Here is a 20,725-nt window from a genome sequence, read left to right as displayed (position 1 = left end):
TATACATATGTTCCCATATCTCTTCCCTCTTGCATCTCCCTCCCTCCCACCCTCCCTATCCCACCCCTCTATGTGGTCACAAACCAGTGAGCTGATCTCCCTGTGCTATGAGGCTGCTTCCCACTAGCTATCTATTTTACGTTTGGTAGTGTATATATGTCCATGCCAGTCTCTCACTTTGTCACAGCTTACCCTTCCCCCTCCCCATATCCTCAAGTCCATTCTCTAGTAGGTCTGTGTCTTATTCCCGTTTTACCCCTAGGTTCTTCATGACCTTTCTTTTTTTATTATTTGTAGATTTTTGATGATGGCCATTCATTTCTCTAATGATTAATGATGTTGAGCATTCTTTCATGTGTTTGTTGGCAATCTGTATATCTTCTTTGGAGAAATGTCTATTTAGGTCTTCTGCCCATTTTTGGATTAGGTTGTTTGTTTTTTTGATATTGAGCTGCATGCTTGTAACTTTTGGAGATTAATCCTTTGTCAGTTGCTTCATTTGCAAATATCTTCTCCCATTCTGAGGGTTGTCTTTTCTTCCTGTTTATGGTTTCCTTTGCTGTGCAAAATTTTAAGTTTCATTAGGTCCCATTTGTTTATTTTTGTTTTTATATCCATTTCTCTAGGAGGTGGGTCAAAAGGATCTTGCTGTGATCTATGTCATAGAGTGTTCTGACTATGTTTTCCTCTAAGAGTTTTATAGTGTCTGGCCTTACATTTAGGTCTTTAATCCATTTTGAGTTTATTTTTGTGTATAGTATTAGGGAGTGTTCTAATTTCATTCTTTTACATGTAGCTGTCCACTTTTCCCACCACTACTTATTGAGGAAACTCTCTTTTCTCCATTGTATATTCTTGCACCTTTATCAAAAATAAGGTGACCATATGTGTATGGGTTTATCTCTGGGCTTTCTATCTAGTTCCAGTTACCTATATTTCTGTTTTAATTCCAGTACCATAGTGTCTTTTTTTTTTTTTTTTTTGCGGTACGCGGGCCTCTCACTGTTGTGGCCTCTCCCGTTGTGGAGCACAGGCTCTGGACGCGCAGGCTCAGCGGCCATGGCTCACGGGCCCAGCCGCTCCGCGACATGTGGGATCTTCCCGTACTGGGGCACGAGCCCATGTCCCCTGCATCGGCAGGTGGACTGTCAACCACTGCACCACCAGGGAAGCCCATAGTGTCTTGATTACTGTAGCTTTGTAGTATAGTCTGAAATCAGGGATCATGGTACCTCCAGCTTTGTTCTTCTTTCTCAAAATTGTTTTGGCTGTTTGAAGTCTTTTGTGTTTCCATACAAATTTTAGATTTTTTTGTTCTAGTTCTGTGAAAACTGCCATTGGTAGTTTGATAGGGATTGCATTGTATCTGTAGAGTGCTTTGGGTAGTTTAGTCATTTTAATAATATTAATTCGTTCAATCCATGAACATTATATCTTTCCATTTTTTTGTGTTGTCTTCAATTTCTTTCATCAGTGTCTTATAGTTTTCCAAATACAGTTCTTCTACCTCCTTAGTAGATTTATTCTTAAGCATTTTATTCTTTTTGATGTGATTGTAAATGGGATTTTTTTCTTAATTTCTGTTTTTGATAGTTCATTGTTAGTGTATAGAAATGCAACAGATTTCTATATATTAACTTCATATCCTGCAACTAAAGTGAATTCATTGGTGAGTTTCAGTAGGTTTTTTGTGGTGTCTTTAGGATTTTCTATGTATAATATAATTTCATCTGCAAACAGTAACAGTTTTAATTTTTCCTTTACAATTTGGATTCCTTTTATTTTTCTTTGTTTCTAGTTTGGTTGCTGTGACTAGGACTTCTAATACTATGTTAAATAAAAGTGGTGAGAGTGGCCACTCTTATTCAACATAGTTTTGGAAGTTTTAGCCACAGCAATCAGAGAAGAAAAGGAAATAAAAGGAATCCAAATAGGAAAAGAAGAAGTAAAGCTGTCACTGTTTGCAGATGACATGATCCTATACATAGAGAACCCTAAAGATGCTACCAGAAAACTACTAGAGCTAATCAATGAATTTGGTAAAGTGGCAGGATACAAAATTAATGCACAGAAATCTCTGGCATTCCTATATACTAATGATGAAAAATCTGAAAGTGAAATCAAGAAAACACTCCCATTTACCATTGCAACAAAAAGAATAAAATATCTAGGAATAAACCTACCTAAGGAGACAAAAGACCTGTATGCAGAAAATTATAAGACACTGATGAAAGAAATTAAAGATGATACAAATAGGTAGAGAGATATACCATGTTCTTGGATTGGAAGAATCAACATTGTGAAAATGACTCTACTACCCAAAGCAATCTATAGATTCAATGCAATCCCTATCAAACTACCACTGGCATTTTTCACAGAACTAGAACAAAAAATTTTGCAATTTGTATGGAAACACAAAAGACCTCGAATAGCCAAAGCAATCTTGAGAACGAAAGAAGGAACTGGAGGAATCAGGCTCCCTGACTTCAGACTATACTACAAAGCTACAGTTATCAAGACGGTATGGTACTGGCACAAAAACAGAAAGATAGATCAATGGAACAGGATAGAAAGCCCAGAGATAAACCCATGCACATATGGACACCTTATCTTTGATAAAGGTGGCAGGAATGTACAGTGGAGAAAGGACAGCCTCTTCAATAAGTGGTGCTGGGAAAACTGGACAGGTACATGTAAAAGTATGAGATTAGATCACTCCCTAACACCATACACAAAAATAAGCTCAAAATGGATTAAAGACCTAAATGTAAGGCCAGAAACTATCAAACTCTTAGAGGAAAACAGGCAGAACACTCTATGACATAAATCACAGCAAGATCCTTTCTGACCCACCTCCTAGAGTAATGGAAATAAAAACAAAAATAAACAAATGGGACCTAATGAAACTTCAAAGCTTTTGCACAGCAAAGGAAACCATAAACAAGACCAAAAGACAACCCTCAGAATCGGAGAAAATATTTGCAAATGAAGCAACTGACAAAGGGTTAATCTCCAAAATTTACAAGCAGCTCATGCAGCTCAATAACAAGAAAACAAACAACCCAATCCAAAAATGGGCAGAAGACCTAAATAGACATTTCTCCAAAGAAGATATACAGACTGCCAACAAACACATGAAAGAATGCTCAACATCATTAATCATTAGAGAAATGCAAATCAAAACTACAATGAGATATCATCTCACACCAGTCAGAATGGCCATCATCAAAAAATCTAGAAACAATAAATGCTGGAGAGGGTGTGGAGAAAAGGGAACACTCTTGCACTGCTGGTGGGAATGTGAATTGGTTCAGCCACTATGGAGAACAGTATGGAGGTTCCTTAAAAAACTACAAATAGAACTACCATATGACCCAGCAATCCCACTACTGGGCATATACCCTGAGAAAACCAAAATTCAAAAAGAGTCATGTACCAAAATGTTCATTGCAGCTCTATTTACAATAGCCCGGAGATGGAAACAACCTAAGTGCCCATCATCGGATGAATGGATAAAGAAGATGTGGCACATATATACAATGGAATATTACTCAGCCATAAAAAGAAACGAAATTGAGCTATTTGTAATGAGGTGGATAGACCTAGAGTCTGTCATACAGAGTGAAGTAAGTCAGAAAGAAAAAGACAAATACCGTATGCTAACACATATATATGGAATTTAAGAAAAAAATGTCATGAAGAACCTAGGGGTAAAGCAGGAATAAAGACGCAAACCTCCTAGAGAACGGACTTGAGGTTATGGGGAGGGGGAAGGGTGAGCTGTGACAGGGCGAGAGAGAGTCATGGGCATATACACACTAACAAACGTAGTAAGGTAGATAGCTAGTGGGAAGCAGCCGCATGGCACAGGGATATTGGCTAGGTGCTTTGTGACAGCCTGGAGGGGTGGGATAGGGAGGGTGGGAGGGAGGGAGATGCAAGAGGGAAGACATATGGGAACATATGTTTATGTACGACTGATTCACTTTGTTATAAAGCAGAAACTAACACACCATTGTAAAGCAATTATACCCCAATAAAGATGTAAAAAAAAAAAAAGTGGTGAGAGTGGGCATCCTTGTCTTGTTCATGTATATATGATTATTTTAACTTGCTGACCTCTTAAGTTTAAACACATTTTAACAACACTGCATTTCCTCCCCCCTTTCCACATTTATAATTTTGACATCATATTCACATCTTTTTGTTTCCCTTAACAACTTATTGCAGATGTAGATGATTTTACAACTTTTGTCTTTTAACCTTCCTACTAGCTTTATACATGGCTAATATATGACCTTTACTGTATATTTGCATTTACGAATGAGATTTTTTTCCTTTTATGTTTCATGTTTCTTTTCTTTTTACTTGGAAAAGTCCCTTTAACATTTCTTTTAAAGCCAGTTTGCTGGTGCTGAACTCTTTTAGCTTTTGCTTGCCTGTAAAACTTTTAATCTCTCCATAATATCTGAATGAAAGACTTGCTGGCAAGAGTATTCTTGGTTGTAGATTATTCTTTTTCATCACTTTAAACATATCATGCCACTCCCTTCTGGTCTGCAGAGTTTCTGCCGAAAAGTCAGCTGATAGCCTTATGGGAATTCCCTTGTATGAAACCTGTTGTTTTCCCTTGCTGATTTTAATATTTTCTCCTTATCTTTAATTTTTGCCATCTTAATTACAGTGTGTCTTGGTGTGGTCCTCTTTGGGTTGATCCTGTTTGGGACTCTCTAGGCTTCCTGTCTGTTTCCTTACACAGGTTAAGGAAGTTTTCAGCTATTAATGTCTTCAAATATGTTCTCTGCCCCTTTTTCTCTCTCTTCTCCTTCTGGGACCCTCCTATGATATGATGAATGATAACATGTTTGATGTTGTCCCAGAGTTCTCTTAAACTGTCCTCATTTCTTTCTTTCTTTTTTTTAATTTTTGTTCAGCTTCAGTGATTTCCATTATTCTGTCTTCCAGCTCACTGATCTGTTCTACTGTATCATTAGCTCTACTGTTGATTCTTTCTGGTTTATTTTTCATTTCAGTTATTTTATTCTTCATCTCTGTTTGATTCTTCTTTATATTTTCTAATTTTTTGTTAAAAACGTCTAACTTTCCATTCTGTTCATCCAATCTTCTCCCGAGTTCTTTGAGCATCTTTATGGTCACCTCTGTGAACTATTTATTGGGTAGGTTGCCTATGTCCACTTCACTTAGTTGTTCTTCTGAGGTTTTATTTTGTTCCTTCATTTGGAACATATTCCTCTATAGCTTCATTTTACCTAATTTCTTCTTTTATTTCTGTGTATTTGGTACGTTGGTTATGTTTCCTGACCTTGGAGAAGTAGTCTTTTGTAGAAGATGTCCTATTTGTCCCAGCAGTGCACTCCCTTCTGGTCACCAGAGCTATATGCTCTAGGGCTGCAGTCCCCAACTTTTTGGCACCAGAGACCAGTTTCATGGAAGACAATTATTCCACAGACTGAGGTGGGGGGAATGGTTTTGGGATGATTCAAGCGCATTACATTTATTATGCTCTTTATTTCTATTATTATTACAATGTGATATATAATGAAATAATTATACAACTCACCATAATGCAGAATCAGTGGGAGCCCTGAGCGGTTTTCCTGCGACTAGATGGTCCCATCTGGAGATGATGGGAGACAGTGACAGCTGAAGTGTGTTGCTCATGTCCAGTCTACTCTATAATCTTGTTTTGGTTGCTGACACTGCAGAAAACCCTGCTTCACAAAGATAGGATGTTGGAAATGGAAGCAGGCTTTCCAGTGCTTTTGTGGCAATTTAAGGATATTCCACCTTGACTTTAATCCAGACTGCATGGAGATTTGAAGTTGTCTCAAACATACTTTTAAGGCCACTGTCATTTGCAGTCTCAAGCAGTCGATCGTCTTCTAGCATGAACAAAATCGATTCACCTGGCTTACTCACAAATGAGTTGTAGATCCATTCCTTCCCAGTTTGGGGGTCTTTTGTGGTTGGGAAGTAATGCTCAAACTCTCTAGAAAGCTGAGATAGGTGATCATGCACCAGCTGGGAGAAAGAAGGCCCTGGCTCAGTCTCTCAAAATCCCTGCTAATGTTTGAAACATATCAAATATCCCAATGTTCACTCGTCACCCCCCTAATTCCAGTTTGGCTTTGAATGAAGTCACTTTATCTGCTGACTTGAACACAGTTGTAGCTCTCCCCTGAAGTGACAGATCGAGTTTGTTGAGCAGGTTGAAAACATCACACAAGTAAGCAAGTTTGAGACCCATTTTGTGTCACTGAAATTTGCCGCCAATGTGACTGTTTTTCTAAAAGAAATCTCTGAGGCAGCTCTCATAACTCAAAAACTCTCACCAGTGATCTACTTTTAGAAAGCCATCTCACTTCTGTTTATAAGAGAAGATGTGTGTACTCTGTGCCCATCTCCTCACAGAGCTACGTGAACAAATGTGAGTTAAGGGCATGTACTTTAATGTGGCTGATAATTTTAATCGCATCCTGCAAAACGTTGTTACGTTCAGGTTACATTTTTCGGCTAACCAGCATTTCTCTATGGATGACACAGTGCGTAGACTCACATTCAGAAGCGACCCAGTTGACCTGAGTAGTGAAACCAGAAAGCTGTCCAGTCATGGCAGCCACTCTGTCTGTGCATATACCAACACAAAATGACCAGTTCAGTTTTCCTGATATGTAATCATTCAAAGACTTGAATAGTTCTGCAGCTGTGGTGTTGGTTGGCAACAAAAGTGCACATAACATATCCTCATGCAAATCCTCCTGAAAAATATATCACACAGAAACAAGCATTGTTGCTTTGTTGTCAACATCGGTAGACTCATCAACCTGGATTGTATACCACGGTGACTCGTTAATCCTCTCTAACAATTGTGCCTCAATATCCTCTGCTATTTCATCAATTCATCTAGTTATGGTGCAGCCGAAAGAGGAACAGGTGCCACCTTTGAACTGCAGCCTCTCCTAAAAGTTCACAACAAATGTCCTTAGCAGCAGGCAGGATCAACTGTTCACCAATAGTAAAGGGCTTCTTAGCTTTAGCAATGCAATTAGCCATTAAGAATGATGCTCTCAGTGCAGACACATGTGATGAAGTGGTGGCCTTCGATAATTGCTTCTGTTCTTTGTGTTCACGTTTTTTTGTTTTGAAAAAATCCAAAGGCTTGTTTTTTCATGCAGGGTGCTTTGTCTCCATGTGGTGAAACAGTTTTGAAGGTTTCGTGGCTTCGTTGGATAGCTGGTCACCGCATATTATGCAAAGTGGGCTTGGAGAATGTGAATCACCTGTTGCAATGAACCCGTAATTTAAGTAGGACTCTTGGTATTTTCTTTTAAATGCAGCTTTCATTTTGTTGGCAGTCTTAAGAGTCTTCTGCTGTCTCATCATTGGGTCTTTCCCCATTTTCAAAGAAGCTCTCCAGTGACTTTTGTTTTTTACTCATTTTGGCTAGGGTTAGCTTGCGGGCTTGCCAAAACTGTGACTGAGACAAGTGCGCAATGCGGGAAAGAGGCATGGACAGAAGTAGTAAATAAAATAATGGGCCAGCCATGTGCAGACTAAAATATGTGTCGGATTCTGGCTTAAGCTCTGCCACCAGATGCAGCTGTACAATTGAAGTACATCAACTCACTTGCCACTATAAAGCCTACCACCAGATGCAGCTTGTCACTTGCCACTCACTGATAGGGTTTTGATATGAGTCTGCAAGCAATTGATTTATTATGGTCTCTGTGCAGTCAAACCTCTCTGCTAACGATAATCTATATTTGCAGCTACTCCCCAGTGCTAGCAACACTGCCTCAGCTCCACCTCAGATCATCAGGCATTAGATTCTCATAAGGAGTGCACAACCTAAATCCTTCACATGCGCAGTCACAGTAGGGTTCGCGCTCCTATGAGACTCTAGCGCGGTCGCTGATCTGACAGGAGGTGGAGCTCAGGCAGTAATGCGAGCAATGGGGAGCAGTTATAAATACAGATGAAGCTTTGCTTGCTTGCCCGCTGCTCATCTCCTGCTGTGAAGCCCTGTTCCTAATAGGCCATGGACTGGTACCTGTCTGTAGCCCAGGGTTCGGGGGCCCCTGCTCTAGGGGTTCACCCTATGAGGGCTATGCAAGTCTTCTTTTGTGGTCGGCTGACTATCGTGTATAGTCTGGTAGGTGTGGCTGACCCCAGTTGGTTGCCAGGCCCTGCCTTGTGCTAAGGACAATGGTTGGTGAGTCTGGGTCACAAGGTGACCGGCTGTGCAACCTTGGGGGTCCCAGGGACAGTGCTGGCCCATTGGTGGGCAGGCCAGCAGGCTACAGGTTCTGGCGTGTCCCAAAACTGGTGCTGGCCACTAGTGAGTGGGGTTTGGTCATGGGGCAGCTGGCTGAGGGGTCCAGTGTGTCTCAGAACTGGTGTTGGCCTGTTGGTGGTTGGGTCTGGGGCCCAGTGGCCCCAGGGCTGGAGTCAGCTTGCTAAAGGACAGGACCAGGGACCAGGGCTTACTGGGACTAGTGCCGGCTCACTGGTGGGTCGGCCACTGGCTACAGGACCCTGGAGGTCCTGAAGCTGGTATAAGCCTGTTGGTCATTGGGGCCAAAGCCTAGGGCCACTGGCTAAGGGGTCCATGGTGTCCCAGAATTGGTTTCGACCTACTGGCAGGCAGGTCAATGGCCCAGGAGATTCTTGGGCTGTTTCAGGCCTGCTGGTGGATTGGCTGGTTTCTGATAAGGCAGTCTGCAGCACTGTGGTGGTCCTGGGCCAGTGTGGGCTCATCACTCTATGGGCCTGATCTCACTGAGGATGCTCCTGATCTCTCAAGAAGGAATAATTCACAACCCTGGGAATTTGAACATTCCAATTATAGAAGAGGTACACAAACACATGTTTCCTAACTAAAAGAATTCATGACTTGAAACAGAAAACTGGAATGCACACCATACACTGAGTGCCATCAAGGAGGTGCACAGGGCGGTGCTAAAGAGGCCCAGAGAGGGACACTCCCTCCCAAGTCAGGCCCCTGGCAGCTTTCAGAAGACAAAGCCTCAGTTGAGTCTTGAATGCTCTAAGGAGGTATTCAGAGGAAGAGAGATGGGAATGGCTTTCTAGGCCTTGGGAAGGGAATTAACAAAGTCATGAAATATGAAAAGGTAAGGTGTGGTGTGTATTTCTAGAGCAAAAATTACAATAAATAAATAATAAAAATTACAGAGGTAAAGAAAGGCAGATAATTCAAGGCATTTTAAGCCAGGCTATGGAGCAAGAACTTTTTCAAAGAGAAAATGGGAAACTGTTGAAGGATGTCAAGTGAGCTAGAACTGTGGCTTTATAGAGAGATATCTGGCTCTATGAAAAGAACTGATTAGAGAAATTAAGCCTGGAAGGAGAAAAATCAAGCAGCCATCGAAATAATTCCAGCCAATAAATGCTGTGATCCTGTCTAAGAGAGAAGGGAGAAGTCCAACAAAGGGACACTGATATGGGCACATAGGACACAGAGAACATGGTCCACGCCCCAGGGAGAGATGATGCTAATAAGAACTGACTAGGGAAGTGCCAAGTGGATGGACTAGGGTTGGTACCCAGCGTGGAGCTGTAGTGCTATGGCAGAAGGATATTTGTATAAGGTGAGAGGTTGCAGCCCGTTTTGTTCATAGGCCACTTCAGACATGGTGGAAAGAGTCATGAACCAACAAGGCAGACATTCAAGAAGTATGCTGCAGCTCCAATAAAGGATGGGAGGAGGAATCAGGGACTTTGACACTGCATAGTCCATACTTGACACACTGCAACCATTGCTTATTTCTGGACCTCCTTCCACCATACCCACCCTTAAACCAACTCAAGATCATCATTAAAATGGGAGAATTTCTTAGAAGTTTCTCATACAGCAGTTTTCAACCCATTTTCTGCAGTAACACATCTGGTAATAGTCTCTTTTTGTCACACACACCCATGGATAATACTTTGACATATGCCGTTAACTCACATAGATATAACCAGTCTTTTAAATTGTCTGTATAAAGGTGTAACACTGTATGTTATTTTTCTCTTGCAGGCACATCCCTAACTTGAGAGATGGGGAGTGAATTCAAAAGAATTGTTCTGCTGAAAGGATTTCAGCACATCAAGGATTATCAGTTTAGCATGATTAAGAGTTTACTGGCCAGGGATTTAAGACTGACTAGTAAAATGCAAGATGACTATGACAGAATTAAGATTGCTGACTTGATGGAAGTAAGGTACCCTGGGGCTGCCTGTGTTGAAAAATTAATAGACTTGATCAAAGATATAGAAGAACTTAAAGACCTTGCTAAAACTCTTCGAAAGGAGAGGTTAAAAGGTACTTGGAAGAACCTCTTTCACACTCTCTCCGTACTGACCTCAACCTTAAATAGAACCCTGATTTGGTCAAAGTTTAGACCTCTGTTTCCCAACTTAGGACTCAGTAGCCATGACAATGGTAGTACTTCAGATGCCAACAAATTGACAACTTAGAGGATGCCTTTCCTACAAAGAGATCTGATATGTTTTAGAGGGTGTATTTTGGGGGTGTGGGCAAAGGAAATATTAGAAGGAGCTGATGAGAAAGGCTGAGGCTTCCATACATTAGAAAGGTTAGACAATGATGAAACAAAATTAGAACATGTAGATTCTTGAAATATTTAAATCAGTTGATATGCATGCTCTATTATCATATTTACTCTATCATTTTTATACTTTCTAGAAAAACTCTGAGGCAGTACTTAAATAAAAACCTACCTCTGAGAGATGTGAAGAACTTGCCTCTTATAAAACCACTGGATTAGGAAAACATATTTTAAAAAGTCAAAGTCTAGTATCACCACTTTGTCCCATCACAAATTAGATTATATTCATTTTCTCTGGTTTCAGTAATTCAAATAGATCTTCTGTAGAAATTGACCCACCACTAGCATCATGAAAACTTTAGATTCTTAAAAGGAAAATATAGAATAAGTGGATTGTAAAAGTGTTCGACTGAGCTAGATAGGAGTCCAGAGGACAGGAAGAATATGCTTGTGGTACAGGGGACAAGAAAGGAAACCACTGAGGAAGTCTGAGCCAGTACCTATACCTATGCTGCTACTGCTGGCCACCTATGGCCAAGCTAGGCTAATGCAGTAGAGGCAGATACAAGCTTACCCAGATCCACAAGCAGGAAGTGACAGGAAATAGTATTGAAGGTGCTTCAGGTATCTTAGACCATCTCCTCTGGATTTATCATGTTCTTTTTTACCACATCAGTTATTAGGAGAAGCAGAGCAAAAGAAGCAACTCCAGCGAAAAAAAGCAAGCTGAATAAACCCAGTCCTGACCAATCTACATCCACCACTGATAAAGCTTTGGGACCTGAATCAATCAAGGATACACCTGTGAAGGTAGGATGGCTAAGGTCCCACAAAAGGAGATTTTACTGTGGCTTTTCTACTTGTTACCTTCTTATGAACACTTAGTTCTTTATTCATTTCTCAACGTGCAAATAAATGAATCAGAGAAAAAGGGATCCAGGGCCAGAGTGAAAATTAATCTTAGAGCCAGTGAATTAATAGGTACTGATCACCCATTATGTTTCTGAACTACTGTGCACTTTAAATTGTGTAATATAATTCCCTATGGTGGAAATATGAAATCATTACCCCTCTTTTAGATGTATATTAAAATAGCAAGCAGATTAGGAAAACAGCTTGCCAAAGCCTACTCAAAGAGACTAAATTCAAACTTAGATCTTCTAAATCCAAGTCCACTGCTCCTCTCATCAACACAGAAGTGAGTACAGGAATGACATGTATAAAATTTTCCTTACTATTTGTATGAAGCCAACATACATGTGCACTGCTTACCTTCTGGGCATCTCTTCAGACAATGGACTATATGTAGTTCCCTGGAGTTCCCAAGGACATAAATTTTAGTATAATTAGAATCTAATAATAAAAATTTGATTTTCTCAGTAGTAAAGATGTGTTTCTTTTATTATTGAAAAGTATTAACCGGGGGAAAAAACCCTACTTTCAGGGAAAGAAAACCACAAAAACTAATGAATCTAAGAGGATGAATCTAAAGAAGGATCAGAGTCAGCTTCCAGGATTGTTAGTAACCAGTACAGAGTCAACTGAGAGCCTTCCCCAGACTCCTCAAATGCTTCCACCAAACCCATCCAGCAGTTCTTCAACCAAGGTACCGTTTTCCTGTTCCTAATATGTTCACCACCCTACATCATATTATAAGGATCCTCATGACCTTGAAAGAGTTTCTCAGTAATCCCTTACTATATAAAATTTCCTTATATAATAAAATCACCCATTAATTTATCAAATGCAGATATTGAGACCTCAATGTATTCTAAGTCCTGTGGCTTTTGGCAAGGTATGCATTTATGAAATAATTCCTGACCTCAAGAATGTGACTGTCTTATGTTTGGTCCTGAAATAAGGAATGGTAGTGGCCAGACAATTAGACATGACTATAAGGGTATGTTTCTCCCCTACATTTCAGTCTCCTTTCACCCCTTTCCCCTTAACCACGGGCCTAGACTAGTTCTCAGCATTATATGCTCTTTCCCATGTCAGGTGTTTGCACATAGGCTCTTTCCTTGATTGGGAATTCATTATCCCTATCTCTTCTCTGGCTCAAATGCTTTCAACCTTCAGGTACCAACCTGAATTCCTTCCCCAGGCAAGTCCTCACTGAAACAACCCCTTTCAAGAAAGGATCAGATACTCTCATTGTTTGGACACTTTACTATTCCTTTATAGTACTTATCACAACTGTGATAACTACATTTTTCTTTCCTTCTAGACAAGGAGCTCAGATTATAGGTAACCTGTCCCAGAGGAAGACAAGACAGGGGTGGGAAAGTGATTTCACACCTGTAGACATTGACTCCTATTCCAACCTGCTTTTTGTTTTGCCCTGTGGTTATATGCAACCCAGGACTATGGAGCCTGTATTTGAGATGAATGGGCACTAAAAGATGGCCCCAAGGCAACATGAAGGGTAGGCAAGAGCAGGATTTAAACCACTATTCTCTAACATAGTTTCTCACCTATGAACCAAGCTGCCCTCTGACTCAGGCTGCATACCCACCCCCACCCCCCCCCCCCCACACACACACATGCCCCTTGAAGACAGACCTCCCATATAAAGGGACTCTCTATTTGGGGTGTAGTTTCCTTGTTGTCATTTTTATTAGTTCCAAGAGTCCATATTTCGTCCAGTAATCTTTCCCAAAATATCAGTAGGTTTCTAGGAGCCTGAAGAGCAGATATCAGAAACCCACTTGTGTATTTTCTTGATCAGAAAGTCATAGTTAATAAACATCCTTAAATGCAGCCAATTCTGGACTGAGATTTGCTTCCCTTATAACCAGGGAAGTTTACCTTCCTGCTTTGGCCAGTTTTCATCAGATGTAGGACCTGGATTCCATCCCAAAACAATGAAATTTTATCTGAGCTTTTAATATTTGGAGTGTGAAATTTGTAATCCTAGTTGAGATAGGAGAAGGATAGGTAATACAGGTATCTGTATATGTGCTATTATTTCAGAAAAAAATTGAAAACTTAAGACTCTACATTAAAAAAGAGAAAAGAAAAAAAAGAGAGAAAAGAAATGATGTTGTGTTCTATGTGATTTTGAATATCATTATCAAGAACTAAGGAAAAAATCTTTTTTTCTCGAGAAAAAAAATGACATAGCCACCAAAATTAACGACTTAAAAAGGAAGACCGTATCTCAGAAACAGAGTCAACTTCCAGGAACTTCAGCAACCAGCAAATGCCCAACTGGGAGCAGTTGTCCAGTGAAATCTATACCTCCACCAACACCATCCAGCAGTTTCTCAGTCAAGGTACCTGCTCCCTATTCCCATTCCTTGTACCTCCTACAACATAAGTACAAGAATTATCATAATCTCATTTCCCACAATTTACCATTTATTTATTTAATATAATCACTCATTCATTTTTCCGTGTATGTTTTGTGATCCCACTCTATTCTAACTCCTTGGCTATTTACAAAGCATGTATTTATGAAATAATCTCTAATTTTGAGAGGGTTACACTCTTGTGTTGAATAGAAAGAGGAGGGGAAGGTGACCAGACAAGTCAAGATGAATGTGTGTTCACCCTTACATTCCACTTTCCCTGGCCCTACTCCCCTTTGTTCACCCACCACATGATAGGGTTTATTTTCAAAGTTCTGTGCTCCTTCCCATGTCAGATGTTTTGACATGGACTGCTTTCTTTGTTTGGAATCACTTGTCCTGATTCACCACTGGTTCAGGTGTCTACACCTTTCAGGTGCAAACCTGAATCTCTTCCTCATACAAGTCCTCACTGATACCCCCCCTCCCAGAATACATTAGGTATTCCTCTTTTTTTCTTTTTTTTAATAAATTTATTTATTTATCTACATTTTATTTTTGGCTGCGTTGGGTCTTTGTTGTGGTGAGTGGGGACTACTCTTCATTGTGGTGTGTGGGCTTCTCATTGCGGTGGCTTCTCTTGTTGCAGAGCATGGGCTCTAGGCATGCAGACTTCAGTAGTTGTGACTCGCGGGCTCAGTAGTTGTGGTTCGCTGGCTCTAGAGCACAGGCTCAGTAGTTGTGGTGCATGGACTTAGTTGCTCCGTGGCATGTGAGATCTTCCCGGACCAGGGCTCGAAACCTTGTCCCCTGCATTGGCAGGCAGATTCTTAACGGCTGTGCCACCAGGGAAGTCCTAGGTATTCCTTTTGTTTGCTTTCAAAGATCTGTTTCCTTTTCCTTTTTAGCACTTATCGCAACTGTAATAAATGTACATTTTTCTTTGTTACTATACTATAACATCAGTTATAAGGCGCAGGTCAACTGAAGAAAAATGCACAACCTAAAAGTTGAGAGTTATGTTTTATTCAGCAGACAATATGAGGACTTAAGCGGGGGACACAGAATCTCAGATAGCTCTGAGATACTGCTCTGAAGAAGCAAGTGGGGAGCCAGGATGTATAGGAGGTTTTGCAACAAAGACCAGGTAGTTGGAACATCAAAAGATTACTGTTAATAAAGACAGCCAGATATCTCAAGTTAAGGAATTTAGCACTTTTCTATGTATAGGAAGATGCAAGAGTCTGAACTCACTGAAATCATTCCTTTGCTATGAACCTCAGCTATCTGGGGCCAGTCTCCTGTGCTTTCTCATGCTGAGTTTCCTCAAGGTGTGCCATCAGGGTTGGCTGCAGCAGTTGACTGCTAGATGGCGGGCATCCTGTTTCTATCTTGAGTTCCCTCAGGGCTTACCGTTGGGGCAGCTGTAATGTGATGGCTTGATGGCTGCAGCATCCTCAGTTTATGGATGTGGCAGGCCGTAGTTTTCATTCACAGTGCTCTTTCCCAGCAAAGACCAGATGAGAATGGAAAAGTGAGTACACACACGTGTGTATCAGCTCCTATCCTAGCCTGCCTTTGTTCTGCCCTGATCTGACCCCTGTGCTTATCATCACACTGGGGTACAATGCCTATTTCTGCGGTAGATAAGCAAGTGACTGAGGCATAGGCAAAAGGAGTATTTAAATCACTATTCTCTAAAATAGTTTGTCACCCAAGTTCCAAGCTGCTGAGGCTGAAGCCCCCTATGCAAATCCATGTATACCAGTTGAAGACAGATTTCTTCTGACAAGACTTTTCAAGTTTTGTTATTGTTTTTATTACTGTTACCTCCAATGATTAATAATTCCTCACATAGTCTCTCTTTGTTTTATTTATGGGATGGAGCTAGTAATCTGTGCCTGTTTGCCTCTAGGTCCAGCTGGCCTTGGTCTAGTCATTGAAACCCCAGGCTCACTGTCTCTCTGCTACGACAATGACTTATGTGGACATCTCTAGACAACCCTATTTTTCTTCTTTATTTTTTTTAACATCTTTATTGGAGTATAATTGCTTTACAATGTGTGTTAGTTTCTGCTGTGTAACAAAGTGAGTCAGCTGTACGTATACATATATCCCCATATCCGCCCCCCCTTGCAAGACAACCCTATTTTTCTATGCATACAGGCTTAGAATTGACACTTTCTAAGGTCCTATCTGCCTAAACTTGTGACATAGTCATTTCTACTTTCATAAGAATCATTCTGCTGCCCCTAAAACTCCTTGGAGCACAGGAATCCCAGGGAGGCTCATCTGTCCTTTTGGCCTCATACACCTAAACACACCATTCAGTCATTTCTTCTTTGGGGTCCAGCCACCTCTGTAGGAGACCTGGCACAAAGACGATCTGACCCATTCTGTCTTTGATTCATCAGTGGAAAGAGCAGGAAAGCCTTGCTCTTCTTCATCATGGGGTCTCCCAACTGTTTTCTTTGTAATATAGGCTCTGTTTGGGATTCAAAGACAGAAGCAGACCAATATTTTCTTTTATTCCTGCTGCTATGTCTCCCCAGTAGCAAACAGCACACATTGGCATGCTTCAAGAACAGGGTAGAGCGGTGAAGGAAATAAGCCAAGGGAAAAAATTCAATTACTATTTTTAAGTATTATCCAGCCATATAGTATGTTTTAGGGACCTAAATCCTCCTGTTATGATGGGAGTTTTTGGTTTAACCGAATGTAAAAAATGATCAAGATGCTCTTGTCAATGAGATTGAATTACTAAATGTAGCAGAAGTGAATAGAGAAGCTTCTTTAATAAAGTGCTTCCCATACCACCTCTATATTGGGTTTCCATCAAGAAAGCCAACATTAAGCATGAAACATCTGTGGATCAGAGCAAAAATAGAAAGCCCTGTGTCTACTGTAAAATAATAATGTAGTGATATTTCTAGGTAATGAGCATTTAATGATGCTAGACTCTAAAACCTGTGTCCTTTGTGTACACTATCTCATTTGTTCTTTATAACGTCACACGAGGATGCTATTGTTAATCCCATTTTACATATGAGAAAACTGAAGTTCTTAGAGGTTAGAAATCTTCTCCAAGTTCATGCAGAAGGTGAATGTGAGAGCCAGGATTCAAATGTAGCCTAACTGAATTCTAAAACTTGAGCTTTTAGTTGCATATATTGTTGTATAAATGCTACAATATCTGAAATTTATTTGTAAAAATTTATGTCGGATAGTGTTATATCTCAGATTTGTTTCCATTGCCCAGACTCTTAAGCCTTCTAATGAGGAATGAAGTGACAAGGAAGGTCAGAGGGTGTTCTAATCAAGTAGCTGCATGCCAGAGACAGGCATTTTAAGCAGCTCCCTCAACTACAATTTTACCAACAACTGATACTTTATGGATTGGTTAAATGAATGCTAGAAGTGGTAAGAACTGCGGCAATTCTATACTGCAGAACGTTAGAAATGGTCTTTCATCAGTGAAACCAAAGGTAGTCAAAATAATTGATTTTACAGACACTTCCTGCCCTGGCTTAAACAATTATAAAAATCCATGTACTGAGAATGCCCTGGGTGAAACCGTGAATGGGTCTGTTTATTGCTGAGAACTACGAAAGATTTGGTTGCTTGATAGAGACTAGGTAGATAGCAGAATCCTGCCTCTGGAATTATGAATTTGAAACAGTGTCTCTGGTATGCTGATAAACAAAGCATTCAAATGAATGCAGACCTGGGTTTCCTGGATTTGAAGAGTAGATGATAGAACCGATTTGCTTATTTGGTAAATATATAAGGTAATGAAGACTTAGTTAATAAAATGTCCATAAGTACAGCCAACATTGTTCAGAGATGTGCTTCCATTATAACCTGGTAGAGTTTTCTACTAATAAATTACTCCAAGTGTTGTCTTGGTGAAGTTGATACAGGCCAGTTTGCAGCAGAGGTAGAGCCAGAATTCCAAAACAGATCGATGAAATTTTGATCACCTGAGTTTTTAACATTTGCAGAGAGAAGTTTGAAATCCTGGTTGGACTCCAAGCTGGGGAGGTGTTGAGGGTATCTGAAGATGTACTATTATTCCAGAGCAAATTGGCAGAGTGAAGATCCTGTGGTGTGTGTGTGTGAGAGAGAGACAGAGAGAGATAGAGACAGAGAGAAAGAGAGAGAGAGAGAGAGAGAGAGAGAGAGAGAGAGAGAGAAATGTTATGGTTCATCTGATATTGAAAACCATTAACCAGGAAGAAGAAAATACATATTTTGGGATTCAAAGAATAGAAGACACAACCAATAAAACGCTTGACTCCAAGAAAAAGAAACTCTGCCCGGAGCAGAGTCAGCTTCCACAATGTGCAAACTTCAGCATAATCCCAAATGAGGGCTGCCTTCAGACTCCTCAGATGCTGCCACCAACCTCATCCAGCAGTTCCTCAACCAAGGTACCAGATTCCTGTTTTCAGTACTTTCCCTCCCTACAACATAATGACAGCGTTCTCTAGAACCATAAAGGAACTTCACACTAATCCCCTACAACATACAATTCTTTATTAATTAGATCACACGTATTGTTATTGAGTGTGTATTTTGAGATCCTACCTACATTCAAATTCGGACTCTTATTATGCTGCCCTTTGTATTAGGATATTCTATGACCTAATGTGCACATAAATCATTCCTCTTCAGTCATGGGTATAACTAGTAATTTGTTTGTTTAATTTTATTTCTGTGTTTCTCTCAATACATCATGAGTGAGAGAGCTTAGGGTGCAATGAGGTGGAGAAATACAGAAACAAACAAAGCACTATCACCAATTCTTTCTCTTTTTTTTAATTATGGAAGTAATATCATCTAAGAAATTTAGGAAATGCAGATACATAGACAAAAATAATTAATTTTAACTATCTGAAATCTCCCTTCTATCAAATGCCATATTTTGGTAAACAGTCTTTCTGATTTTACCTTTTGTTATGTATATACAAAGAATATCAATTTATCCCAGGTTGATCACATTACACATATTTTTCTATAATTCAGGTTTTTACTTTCACCTGCTATATCTTGAAGTGCTACTTAATTCAAGAAGTATAGATTTAAATTATTATTTTAATGTAAGAGAATAACTGCATCTTTAAATTTTTATAAATTTAAAAATAATCCTTTACTATTTGACTTTAGGCTATTTTCAGTATTCCCTATACACACAATGAACATAATAAGAACATGTGTCCATCAGGTCTTCTTTCATGACCCTGAGTATAGATACATAATTTCTTCCTTAGGTCCTGTGCACTTCTTGTCAAGGTGCTGCTGTTGTTACTAGTATGAGATTTGTTTTTCCTGATTAACTTGGCCTGGGAATGAGCATCGGATGTAGGGAGAATTGGCCACAGTGATGAGAAATCAGAGTTAAGCCTCATGACCCCCAGGCTGTGGCCTGTATAACGGTACAAGTCAGACCACATGGAGCACTGCTGGTCTGTGGAGGCAGCTGGCCTGTCTCCATGAACTGGTCCCTAGAACTCCCATGGCCCCCCCTTGCCTTCACACTTCTTACAGATCAGTAACCTCCCCTCCAATTCAAACTACTCTCCTGAAACTCAGAAATGGTGCAGGCACTGGGTAGACAGGGGGGCATAGAAAAGTCCCCTGACACCTGACTTCTCCTTTGGCATTCTTCTCCTAAGGGTCCTGCCATTATTCTAACAGGGGTGTGTAGAGGAGGAAAAGCAATTTCCCCTCTACCGTTCTGAGTTCTTGGCTGAGACCGCTGTATTAAAGCAAAGATTGTCAAGAAAAAGCTAGCAGAAGTTTATTAACAGGTATACCTCATCTATACATAGACGAGACCCAAGAAGAATGAGTAACTCCCTGAGGTGGCCTAAGCCCCCAGCTTAAATACCATCTTTAGTGAAGACAGAAGAAAGACAAGTGTGGGGAGGCCCGTTTTGTGGAGGTTACCAGGAAAAGCAGGAAAAACAAGGGTGATGTTTGTTATGCAAATTTAAGTCAGTTTCTCCTCTGGTGATAGTATTCTCTTGAGATTTAGAGTCCTCCTTCTCTTCCTAGTACACAGGGGGAGACACCCTTAGAAATGGAGATTTAGTTTATAAATACACATTTCCCTTGCAAAAGGGCAACTTTCTTTCTGGTTTTAGAGCTTCCTCTATGTATGTTGTTTTTCAAAATAATCAGCTTAAGATAATCCTATGCCAAAGAAACATATTTTGGGGTGGCTGATTCTGCTACTCTTCAAAACATCCCTTATCCAGGACATTTCCAAATTCAGAAAGTTCATGGGATTTTTTTCCAGTGACTGTCTACTAACCCTTTTTCAACATAACACTGCTTTCCTGAAAAGAGACTTTCAAATTTGGGTCTTTAAATTGCCACATCTACTGGGATGAGATCAATGGATTCTGACTGGAGCCATTCCCTACTCTTAGTGCTATCAAGGGCAATTTATGTTCATCCAAATTTGTATCTTATCTTGCACACTGAAATGAGTTGATGGGATAATTTAAGTTGATTTTTTCATCCTCATCTCTACTAGAAATCACTACACAGCAGCATTGCTATTGCCCACTGCCTCTGTACTCTACATAGCTCTTCCTGGGAGAAATAGTTCTTCCCTTGAGTTTAAAAAGGTTTAAAAAACCTTTTAAAGAAAAGTATTCTTCCTACCACACTCATAAAACAATGAAAAAGAAGAAAATTCACTGTTTAAATCATCTCCATACATTCCATTCGATTATATATACCACGTCAGTGATCTTTGTCTAGGTTTTTTTTTTTCCAACTCCACCTAATTATGTTCTTAATATGTTAATTATGTTTTTTTCCCAACTCCACCTA

At 40.1% G+C, this 20,725-nt stretch overlaps 1 protein-coding gene across 1 annotated transcript in view; it reads left to right on the top strand.

The window, feature by feature from the left end:
- Window positions 1-20,725, top strand: part of LOC307198120 (interferon-activable protein 203-like) — a 68,152-nt gene that overhangs the window by 31,559 nt on the left and 15,868 nt on the right. The window contains exons 4-8 of the mRNA XM_079944791.1: window positions 10,061-10,345; window positions 11,269-11,402; window positions 12,037-12,198; window positions 13,700-13,867; window positions 18,115-18,312. Of these exons, the coding sequence (XP_079800917.1) occupies window positions 10,081-10,345; window positions 11,269-11,402; window positions 12,037-12,198; window positions 13,700-13,867; window positions 18,115-18,312 (927 nt within the window). The 5' untranslated portion in view covers window positions 10,061-10,080. The remainder of the gene's footprint in view (window positions 1-10,060; window positions 10,346-11,268; window positions 11,403-12,036; window positions 12,199-13,699; window positions 13,868-18,114; window positions 18,313-20,725) is intronic.

The sequence above is a fragment of the Stenella coeruleoalba genome (genome assembly GCF_951394435.1).
Source record: "Stenella coeruleoalba genome assembly, chromosome: 1".
Lineage (NCBI taxonomy): Eukaryota > Metazoa > Chordata > Mammalia > Artiodactyla > Delphinidae > Stenella > Stenella coeruleoalba.
This window is presented reverse-complemented; position numbering and strand designations above follow the sequence as displayed.